The 12,087-nt window shown below is 41.7% G+C and overlaps 1 protein-coding gene across 1 annotated transcript in view; it reads left to right on the top strand.

Moving 5' to 3' along the window:
- The window catches only part of INPP5F (inositol polyphosphate-5-phosphatase F), a 161,145-nt gene that overhangs the window by 115,054 nt on the left and 34,004 nt on the right, over positions 1-12,087 (top strand). The window contains exon 8 of the mRNA XM_063434243.1: positions 11,266-11,445. Coding sequence (XP_063290313.1) covers positions 11,266-11,445 — 180 coding nt within the window. The remainder of the gene's footprint in view (positions 1-11,265; positions 11,446-12,087) is intronic.

Raw genomic sequence — 12,087 nt, 5'->3', positions numbered from 1 at the left:
GTGTGTGTGTTTGTATGTATGTATACAGTAGTCTGTGTCTGTATGTTTATTCAGCAGTCTCGGTATATCCATCTCTGTTATAAATGGTATGTACACACATTGTTATATACTATATACAGACACAATAACATACACAGACATTGTAGACACACATTCAAAGTTACAGACAATGACGCATGCTCAGACAACAGTATGATCAAACTGTTATACACATTTAAACAAAGACACACAATGCTATACACACAAAGTACAAACATTGTAAGTAGTTTATTAGTAAATTTGGGTATTTTCTACTTCCAAATGTTCTCATTCATTTATGTACGTTGTGCCCTGTGATGTCACGCATATATAATTATTTATGCAAATTAGAATGGCCGATATTTTTTTCCAAAATAGATGGCAACCCTATGTGCAGCCCTGAGCCAGGAAGCCCCTCCAGTGGCCATCTGAGGAGTGGTCACTTGGTGTCCCTAGGGGCAATGTAAGTCTTTGAACAAAAATGACAAAAACACAATAATAGGTCGCGCTATACAGAAGAAAGTAAATGAATATAATGTACTCACATATGATAAAAGTGATCACAAATAATAAAAATATATGTACGTATAATAGTCCCAATATATTGAAGGCTTCTTATGGGTTCCAATACGCTTGTAGAGACTTAGGTATATAGTGTATTCAATGAGAAGCTCGATCTTCTATGGCTTGGAGAATCGTGACTCAATGATGGATATGCAAATGAGAAAACAGAGACTCCAATAGTGCAAACTGTGTTTGGATAAGTTAAAATAGAATAGGTATTAGGGAGGTATATCACTCACCTATTCGAGAGCATAGACTCGCTCAAGTTTGATTGGCATTCAGTGGCGTTTGCCCCCCACTGGTGGGATATAGGTGTGGATAATTCCTCGGTATGAAAGAGAAATAGAAGCCAAATATAGTGCTCACTGTATTTGTAATAAAAATAAGTCTAAAAAGTGAAAATAAAAGTACTCACATTTGTATGAGCAGGATATACTGCTCAATATAATGGCGTGGGTGGTATAATCCCCACCTAGGATTCTTTGGACGGCTGTCAACTCCAAAGTGACGTGTGACCAGGTAGAAAAAAATAAAATAGAGATGTAAAATAAAAGGTATATGGCAAGTAAATGGTAGAAAAGCCAATATTCCTTTATAAATATAATTAAAATATATAAAAATAGCCAAAACACGTTTCGCCACACAGGGCTGTATCAACTGGCAATAATAAAAATCAACCTGGTACATAGAAGCTTATATAAACGTAGAAGATACATGATTATTTAAATGTTGGCGCCAAAATGACGTCATCAATACAGTGAGTGTAATACAAAGATGTTAAAAATCATAAATATAACAAGGGCATAATACTGGTAACTAAAAATATAACTAAAATCTTTATTAATAACTTCAAAACGAGTATTATTATTAATAATGGAAATGGAATTGATGATCATGTGATCGCGAGCTGCCGCGATCACATGGTATGTCCCAATGCCTATTGGGAAATGTAGTGTGACATAAAGACTTCAGGGAGACCGGAAGGAGGGAGATAGGAGGAGGAGAGCACGTGAGCGCGATCGCTCGCGATCACGTGACACCACGCAGAGCTTGATGGGCAATGTGGTAGCTGGACGGAGGCCGGCCTAAGAACTCCGTCTGATGTCAGCAAATGGGTGTGGAGAACACGTGGGCGCGATCGGGCGCGATCACGTGACACGGCGCAGTGCTTGTTGGGCAATGTAGTAGCTGGACGGAGGACGGCCTCAAAAGGCACGTCTCCGTCTGTAGTAAGCAAGTGGGCGTAGTGGATGTAATCACTACGCCACACATGTAAGGTATTACTGAAGCATAGATGACATATAACTAGAAAGAAAATAATACTTAAAATAGCACAAGTTATTTGGGGGATATATCCTCTTAAAATAAGGAAAATGAATGTAATAGATAAGGCATATGAATAATATATTATGTATAGATATAACATAAACCCCCCCCCCAAAAAAAAACCTAGTATGTAAGTATGTGAATGTATGGGAATAAGAATATAGGTGGAAAAAGTATAGGGGTGGATAAGGATATAAAACCAAAAAGTATAAAGATAAATAAAATTAAATGTATAATTTTAAATTAAAATAAAAATGAAAATGAATATGAAAAAATAAAAAAAGGGGGAGAAAATGGGAATGTATATACCGTAAATATATGGAAAAATAACGTATAATGAACTTAATAAAAAATATGCAGTTATAAAAAATTAAAAAGGTCAAATTCAGCATTAAGTCCTTTTGGAGAGAGAGTTTTAAGTTGGAAGACCCAATACATTTCCCTTTTGCCTAAGATGTTTGTGATGTCTCCACCTCTCCAAGGAAGGGTAACCTGTTCAATCCCAATAGCTCTTAAACGTGTCGGGTCTTTGTTATGTGTTAAGAAGTGTTTAGAGACTGAGTGATTATCATAGCCTCTCTTGATGTTACGGCAGTGTTCTGCCAGTCTTACTTTAAGGCATCTTTTAGTCATGCCCACGTACTGGAGTCCACATGGGCATTCCAAAAGGTATAGAACACCTTTAGTGTTACACCCAATAAAATCTTTAATGGGGTAAGAGGTTTTGGTAGTGGTAGAGGAAAAATGAGTAGATTTGGAATACCTTTGTGGTACCTTTTGTGGTTTTACACACAATGCATTTGTTGCACTTAAAGGACCACTCTAGTGCCAGGAAAGCATACTCGTTTTCCTGGCACTAGAGTGCCCTGAGGGTGCCCCCACCCTCAGGGACCCCCTCCCGCCCGGCTCTGGAAAGGGGAAAAGGGGTAAAACTTACCTTTTTCCGGCGGGGAGCTTTCCTCCTCCTCCTCTTCTTCCTCGCGACGTCATCGGCTGAATGCGCATGCGCGGCAGGAGCCGCGCTCGCATTCAGCCGATCGCATAGGAAAGCATTCATAATGCTTTCCTATGGACGCTTGCGTGCTCTCACTGTGATTTTCACAGTGAGAATCACGCAAGCGCCTCTAGCGGCTGTCAGTGAGACAGCCACTAGAGGATTAGGGGGAAGGCTTAACTAATTGATAAACATAGCAGTTTCTCTGAAACTGCTATGTTTATAAAACAATTAGTTAACCCTAGCTGGACCTGGCACCCAGACCACTTCATTAAGCTGAAGTGGTCTGGGTGCCTAGAGTGGTCCTTTAACCCCTTAGGGACACATGACATGTGTGACATGTCATGATTCCCTTTTATTCCAGAAGTTTGGTCCTTAAGGGGTTAAAAAACCATTTAGGCCTAGATAAAAAATGTTCTCTTTGTTGTGAACTGCTTTTAGTGTAATTTTTAGTCAGGATCGATCTAAAGTTGGGGGCTCCTCTAAATATAACATTAGGTCTGTCTGGGACATGATCCTTTAAAAGGTCGTCCTGTTTCAAAATGTGCCAGTGTTTATTTATGATTTTTTTTTAAATTTTGTTCTTGTTATTAAAGTCTAAAATAATAGGAAGTTGTGGGGGGTCTGCTTTTTTAGCTTTATATTTTCAAAGCTCCGTTCTCTCCTTCTCTTTAGAGGTGGTAAAAGAGAAGGACCCCCCACAACTTCCTATTATTTTAGACTTTAATAACAAGAACAAAATTCCATTATTAATAATAATACTCGTTTTGAAGTTATTAATAAAGATTTTAGTTATATTTTTAGTTACCAGTATTATGCCCTTGTTATATTTATGATTTTTAACATCTTTGTATTACACTCACTGTATTGATGACGTCATTTTGGCGCCAACATTTAAATAATCATGTATCTTCTACGTTTATATAAGCTTCTATGTACCAGGTTGATTTTTATTATTGCCAGTTGATAAAGCCCTGTGTGGCGAAACGCGTTTTGGCTATTTTTATATATATATATATATTTTTTAAATTCTTTATTTTTGCATGTGCATATAAGGTACAGACAAGCCTATAGGGCCACGACAGCGACTGCAGGCATATTTCTGTCATTTCAGTGAGTGGCATTGATACAGCACATTTTTTTTTTAACATAAAACATCGAGTTTAACTATAATGTGGTCATGCATATGACATTCCCAGTTACTTCTAGGTGTAGTATTACAGTTAACAGATTGCCATTGATTCGTCAAGCTAGAATAACAACGTTACTATCCCATTATTAAACTGAAGTAGTCGCTATGAAACAATGTTAGGTTAAAATTACCAAGCTGGTGAACAGTAAGATTAGCAGTATGTGAAAAAACAGACATATTTTTTACATGAGACATCGAGCTGTGCTATAGTTTAGTCATACATATGGCCTTCCTGGGTACTTCCAGGTTTAGTGAAATATTTAGCGGATTATCATTCAATTGACAGGCTAGGATAACAATATTACTATTATACTATTTAAATGAAGTAGTCGCTATGAAACAATGTTGGGGTTGATTAACCATGCTAGTTAATAGTGAGATTAGCGTTATGTGAAAAACAGATATATGTTTAGACAGATATAACTAGTAATGAGCTTAGCTAGGACGTTGATACTAAGAAACTAAAGCTAAGTGTCCCAATACTACGATAACACTAAAACCCAGCAATACGTGGAGATATATGCTAGACAGTGTGTCTGACCATTGAGCCTTCGCTCAGAGTGCCAACTTGCCGATAATATATCCTCATGGAGAGACTGAGTGTAGGCAGGAGGGGTGTACCGCGTAGAGATAGAAGGTAGGGGGTCGTTTGCCCTTGCCAAGTCCCAGTTCATGAGAATAGTTCACCCCTTGCCTGCTGATGGCAGGTTACCTTCCCTGAAAAGTGTGCGCACTGGGGAGTTATATACGGTACTACAAATTTACAACAAGAGGCACAGAATTGTATATCGATTGTCGGTAGCATGTAATAAAAAGTAACCAAATTAAACAAGACAGGCCTCAAAGCGAAGCCCCATTAGAGAGGGTGTATTCAAGAAATAAATTGTGTTATACGTGTATCAGTAGAATTACACATGGCGTGTGTTATGCATGAGAGGCCTAGCATTTTAAAATAGATAAGCCTATCTTTTACGTTTGCAGTGGTGTTTGCTAGGACGGCTGTAGGCGCCATGTTAAGCGCTCACAGCTCACCGCAGATCCCTGTCGTGTTTTTTATACAGCCTTCCGAACTGCAGGGGGTTATAGTAAATAGTATACGTGTCATGGCATGTAGTGAACAAGCCCTGAGGTTACAATAAAGAAACATTAATAGAGGACATACTCGGCTAGAGATGCATACAGTCCCGTGAAATTAAGAACTGAGCATTATATGGACCGTCCATCCGTAGGGGTTCGCAGTACGGCGGTAGTCCATCGAAACAATATTATCCAGGAATGTCCAGGAATCCGCATAAGGGCAGTTGTCCGGTGGGATGGTGCGCCTTTCAGGGCAGTTCATGGTGCTGTGCGGGTAAGTGGGAATGCATGTGGCCCCCGGTTAGGTGGTGATCGAGGCATAGGCGTCCGGCGTATTATTTCTAGGGACAAACGTGGCAATTCGTGCCGGGTCCCAGCCGCGGGTTGGGGAGGCATGATCCCGAGAACTTTCTTGGGTGTGTGAGACTTGCGGTAGGCCCAGGGTTCGCAGTAGGTTCGCTGCGTCTTGATCGTTGTGGATCTGGTGCGTGTTTTCTCCGTGTTGTACGAGGAGCGTTTGGGAGGGTCGCCAGCGGTATTGTATGTTGTGCTGCTGAAGCAAGGTTGTGAGAGGCCTTAGTGACCGGCGCCATGCGAGGGTGCCTCCGGACAGGTCGGCGTAAAAGGTCAGGTGCATGTTCTCAAATTGCAGTGGGGTTTTACCCCGGAGGGCAGCAAGAATCGTCGATTTGTCCTGTCCATTCTTGAAGGTAACTATCGTATCCCTTGTGGCCGTGGATGGGGCCTTGGGAGGTTTGGGGACCCGGAAGAGTTCCGTGGGTATAAGGGACTTAGCCTGGCCAGTGGGTAGTATGGCTGTCAGCATTCGTTTGAGTGCGGTAATTCCGCGTCCGATATCCCCTCTGGGATCCCTCTAACCTTTAGGTTATGTCGCCTTCTGGTATCCTCCTGGGCAGCGAAGCGTCTTTCATGTATTAGGTTCTGTCGTTGCAGATCCTGTACTGCCATCTGTAGGGAGGAGATGTGCTGTTGGTTGTCTTGGGAGGAGACCTCCAGTGTTGATATGCGGCCTGTCAAGCCCTGCAGCTCGCCTCTCATGGCGGTGACGTCCGTGAGTATATTTTTCTGCAGGTCTGCGAGCAGTGCTTTTAATACCCCAGTTGTTACTAGGTCGGCATCCAGATCAGCTCTTGGTTTGTTAGAGCTTGCCTTCTGCTTAGGTGCATGAGCTGGAGGGTAATCGTCCTCTGCATCACCTGAACAGTCGTCTGAAAAGAAATCCGAGCAGCCTCCGTGAAGAGCCGCCATATTGGCTTCGCCCGTGCCGCGTGCTTGCCGCCACATGTCTCCAATTGTTAACCGGCCCATATGGCTAGGGGTATTCTCACACTTGGATATTCGTCTGTGGGGGTGAAGTTGGTTGTAATTTGGTTCAGTGTGATCTCCAAGTATTGTGGCAACAGCCTGCAGAGCAAAGGGATCGGCCGCCTCCCCCGTGCCGTCTGAGTAGGCCGCTCGTAGGCCTCAGGTCGGTCCCCAGCACGTCGTCGCTGTAGTTTGCCCCGGCTTTGCAGATGCACGTCCCCTGTGGTAAGCCCTCCGTTCAGGGGCTGTAAAATAGGCAGTGTTGGAGCGTAAAGTCGTTATTTAGGCTTATTTCTCGCTTGTTTGTGAGGAGCTCCACCAGTATGCGACCGTTCAGCCTGGCTGCTAGGCTCCGCTCATATATTTTAATTATATTAATAAAGGAATATTGGCTTTTCTACCATTTACTTGCCATATACCTTTTATTTTACATCTCTATTTTATTTTTTTCTACCTGGTCACACGTCACTTTGGAGTTGACAGCCGTCCAAAGAATCCTAGGTGGGGATTATACCACCCACGCCATTATATTGAGCAGTATATCCTGCTCATACAAATGTGAGTACTTTTATTTTCACTTTTTGGACTTATTTTTATTACAAATACAGTGAGCACTATATTTGGCTTCTATTTCTCTTTCATACCGAGGAATTATCCACACCTATATCCCACCAGTGGGGGGCAAACGCCACTGAATGCCAATCAAACTTGAGCGAGTCTATGCTCTCGAATAGGTGAGTGATATACCTCCCTAATACCTATTCTATTTTAACTTATCCAAACACAGTTTGCACTATTGGAGTCTCTGTTTTCTCATTTGCATATCCATAATTGAGTCAAGATTCTCCAAGCCATAGAAGATCGAGCTTCTCATTGAATACACTATATACCTAAGTCTCTACAAGCGTATTGGAACCCATAAGAAGCCTTCAATATATTGGGACTATTATACGTACATATATTTTTATTATTTGTGATCACTTTTATCATATGTGAGTACATTATATTCATTTACTTTCTTCTGTATAGCGCGACCTATTATTGTGTTTTTGTCATTTCTTCCTTGAGGACATTAGAGGGAACCTCATACCCATAGGTTGCAGCTTTTTATTTGTTTTCTAGCTCCCTTTAGATTGCACAGCTGATCCTATACCCTTCTTTGAACAAAAATGCCTGAATGTAATAATTCTACTCACCAGAACAACTACATTAAGCTGTATTCTATACATTAAGCTGTATACTATACATTAAGCTTTATACCGTATATTAAGCTGTATGCCGTACATTAAGCTGTATGCCGTACATTAAGCTGTATGCTATACATTAAGCTGTATGCCGTACATTAAGCTGTATGTCGTACATTAAGTTGTATGCTATACATTAAGCTGTATGCCGTACATTAAGCTGTATACTGTACATTAAGCTGTATACTGTACATTAAGCTGTATGTCGTACATTAAGCTGTATACTGTACATTAAGCTGTATACTGTACATTAAGCTGTATGCTATACATTAAGCTGTATGCCGTACATTAAGCTGTATGTCGTACATTAAGCTGTATGCTATACATTAAGCTGTATGCCGTACATTAAGCTGTATGCCGTACATTAAGCTGTATGCCGTACATTAAGCTGTATATTATATACATTAAGCTGTATATTATATATTAAGCTGCATGCCGTACATTATGCTGCATACCGTACATTAAGCTGTAGTTGTTCTGGTGACTATAGTGTCCCTTTAACTCCTAACTGGAGATATGTAGTCCAGTGATACTATGTGTGGAAATATATAATATTTCACACAGTACATGTTATTGCAGATTGATTAGATTGTAACCATTTTATTACTTATGTACGTATTTTATTTTTATTTTTTTTGAGAAGGAAACAATACAACTTAAATAATAAGCAAAGTCAGGAGAAAACAATATTTGGTGTTTCGTGTGAAACTATATCCGAAAATGGGCTAAACAAAATTTCTGTTCAATACTATGATTCTATGTTAAATCGAGGTAATTCTAAAGGAAAGGAAGAGATTGTTCCTGTTTAGGTGATGGTTTGTATGCTTATGTTACCTTATGTCTCTCTATGGTTGTTGGATTCTTCCGGGTAGTAATGTCTTGTATTGGTTATTGTAATAGTTTGATGTTTCACTGTGATCTATACAGTAGAGACCCTTAACGAGCTTTCAGACCGTTTAGATTTATTCCAGGATATCGCGTGTTAGTGTTAGTCTGCCAGGCTTTGTTTTACTGACCATCCTAATATTTAGGTTTGAGGAATTCCTGTTTGGCGTCTGTGCCGTTTTAGGTTCCGAGTATAACAAACACGTTTTCTGTCTGCATCCTGTTCCTGGTGACAGATTCTAATGACAAGAAACTGAGCTCACTGCCACCTGCTTTTACTAATTTTTATAGAAAAAAACAACCAAACATTTTTATACTCTATGTATTAACACGGATTTTATACAAGAGAAGATAAGTCATGGAAACGAATGTGCTGTTAAATTAATAAAATGAAAAACAGTGTAGCGCTTATATTTACCTTACTATTTACGTAAGGTATCAATTGCCTTGTGGCAAATTGTGTGTGAAACAAAAAGTACAAATACAATAATGTCTTATGTACAACACACCCTAATCACAGGGTACTTTTATTTTTTATTTTATGTTATTTATTATATTTTATTTAGATATAATTTGACACAAGGCAATTGAAAATCTATATAATTAGGGTAATTAAATATAAGTGCTCCAAGTTTTTAACTTTTATTAATTTATACTTATTGGGTGGAGTATATAGGGAGAAAGTTCACGATTGTTGAAGCTGCTGTTTTGAAAATTACATTTGTTAAAACTAAATTCTCCCCCCAAAAACACCCAACCATTTACACAACTAACGTGCTGTTACTGGTGTCTACCATTGTTTTTTCATAGTGATAGTCAAAGCTTTTTAGTCATTGTATTTCAAACACTGTGTAATGAAGTACTGAGTAAATGCTAAAAGTGGCTTCCTCACGGTCTTGGGTCTTTGTATATTATGGGGGCTACTCTGTTTGTTTGTTGTGTGGTGGCTGCAGGGCACACGGGGAGGTGAGTTTTACTTGGCTGAATCTATCCATGGTCTTCCTGCTAGCACTCTTCAGCTGCTGTACTTAGTCTGTCAGGGGCCCACGTCAGCTGCTGTAATTAGTCTGTCAGGGGCCCACGTCAGCTGCTGTAATTAGTCTGTCAGGGGCCCACGTCAGCTGCTGTAATTAGTCTGTCAGGGGCCCACGTCAGCTGCTGTAATTAGTCTGTCAGGGGCCCACGTCAGCTGCTGTAATTAGTCTGTCAGGGGCCCACGTCAGCTGCTGTACTTGGTCTGTCAGGGGCCCACGTCAGCTGCTGTACTTGGCCTGTCAGGGGCCCACGTCAGCTGCTGTACTTGGTCTGTCAGGGGCCCACGTCAGCTGCTGTAATTAGTCTGTCAGGGGCCCACGTCAGCTGCTGTAATTAGTCTGTCAGGGGCCCACGTCAGCTGCTGTAATTAGTCTGTCAGGGGCCCACGTCAGCTGCTGTAATTAGTCTGTCAGGGGCCCACGTCAGCTGCTGTAATTAGTCTGTCAGGGGCCCACGTCAGCTGCTGTAATTAGTCTGTCAGGGGCCCACGTCAGCTGCTGTAATTAGTCTGTCAGGGGCCCACGTCAGCTGCTGTACTTGGTCTGTCAGGGGCCCACGTCAGCTGCTGTACTTGGCCTGTCAGGGGCCCACGTCAGCTGCTGTACTTGGTCTGTCAGGGGCCCACGTCAGCTGCTGTAATTAGTCTGTCAGGGGCCCACGTCAGCTGCTGTAATTAGTCTGTCAGGGGCCCACGTCAGCTGCTGTAATTAGTCTGTCAGGGGCCCACGTCAGCTGCTGTAATTAGTCTGTCAGGGGCCCACTTCAGCTGCTGTAATTAGTCTGTCAGGGGCCCACTTCAGCTGCTGTAATTAGTCTGTCAGGGGCCCACGTCAGCTGCTGTAATTAGTCTGTCAGGGGCCCACGTCAGCTGCTGTAATTAGTCTGTCAGGGGCCCACGTCAGCTGCTGTAATTAGTCTGTCAGGGGCCCACGTCAGCTGCTGTAATTAGTCTGTCAGGGGCCCACGTCAGCTGCTGTAATTAGTCTGTCAGGGGCCCACGTCAGCTGCTGTAATTAGTCTGTCAGGGGCCCACGTCAGCTGCTGTAATTAGTCTGTCAGGGGCCCACGTCAGTGCTGTACTTAGTCTGTCAGGGGCCCACGTCAGTGCTGTAATCTCATGCATGCGCCACAGTACAACTCCGAGATCCATTGAGAATCCAGCAAGCCAATGCTATTTCCCTACAGCCATTACTAGTGACAAGTGGGAAAAATGACAAAACTTGATAACGTTAGCTCCTGCTTTTGGTAGTATACCAAGACAAAGTAATCCCTACTTTACATTCGTATGTGTTTATTGTGTTTATACCTTGTATGTAAAACGTAATATGTCCACTTACTTGGGAAATCTTTCCTCCTTGGACTCTCTGCAGTGCAAAGTTAAATAGGATCCTGAAATTGGGCATCTGTGACAGGGATGGGACAAAAGGAGTAAGTATTTCCCAAGTAAGTGGGTTAATAAGGCCGCTAGAGTAGGGCCTGCCAAGAATGGGGTACATTGACGTTGTGGCAGGCTTATACCGTAACTAAACCCCAATATTTTTGCTCCGTGTGTGTAGGACACTCACATTATATGTTTGAGTATAACTGGTTTTCTTTCTCTTCAGGGATGAGGTACAAGCGGAGAGGTGTGGACAAAACTGGACAAGTTGCAAACTATGTGGAGACGGAGCAGTTAATCCACGTCCACAATCACTCGCTGTCCTTTGTCCAGACCCGAGGTTCTGTACCGGTATTCTGGAGTCAGGCAGGGTATAGGTACAACCCCAGGCCACGGCTAGATAAAGGTAAGTCCAGAATGGATTTGATCTGAAATTCTTGTCATCAGTCACTTTGGCTTTGTATTTGCGCCATGGTCATTTAATATCCGTGTTCGAGGGCTCTGATTTAATGTTACTTTGTGTTATTCTCAAACCAGTCAAACGATTGGCTTGTTCTTTGTATCATTTTGTTAGTAATACGGGATTCTACACAACTATTATCATTGGCTTCCAGCTGGCCATGAATACCAAATAACTGATATCACATTTACTCCGCAACTGATTTATATGGCACGTTACTCCATAAATCCTTGCTCAATATAGAGCTATTATACATTGTTCCAAACGTTCTAGATCAGTCTGAAAAGAGACTTGTTTCGCACATTGTTCCATAGGTTCTAGATCAGTCTGAATAGAGACGTGTTTCGCACATTGTTCCATAGGTTCTAGATCAGTCTGAAAAGAGACGTGTTTCGCACATTGTTCCAAACGTTCTAGATCAGTCTGAATAGAGACTTGTTCCGCACATTGTTCCAAAGGTTCTAGATCAGTCTGAATAGAGACGTTTCGCACATTGTTCCAAAGGTTCTAGATCAGTCTGAATAGAGACGTTTCGCACATTGTTCCATAGGTTCTAGATCAGTCTGAATAGAGACGTGTTTCGCACAT

The sequence above is a fragment of the Pelobates fuscus genome, chromosome 10 (genome assembly GCF_036172605.1).
Source record: "Pelobates fuscus isolate aPelFus1 chromosome 10, aPelFus1.pri, whole genome shotgun sequence".
NCBI lineage: Eukaryota > Metazoa > Chordata > Amphibia > Anura > Pelobatidae > Pelobates > Pelobates fuscus.
Note: the sequence above shows the minus strand (reverse complement) of the source record. Positions and strands in the feature narration are given on the sequence as shown.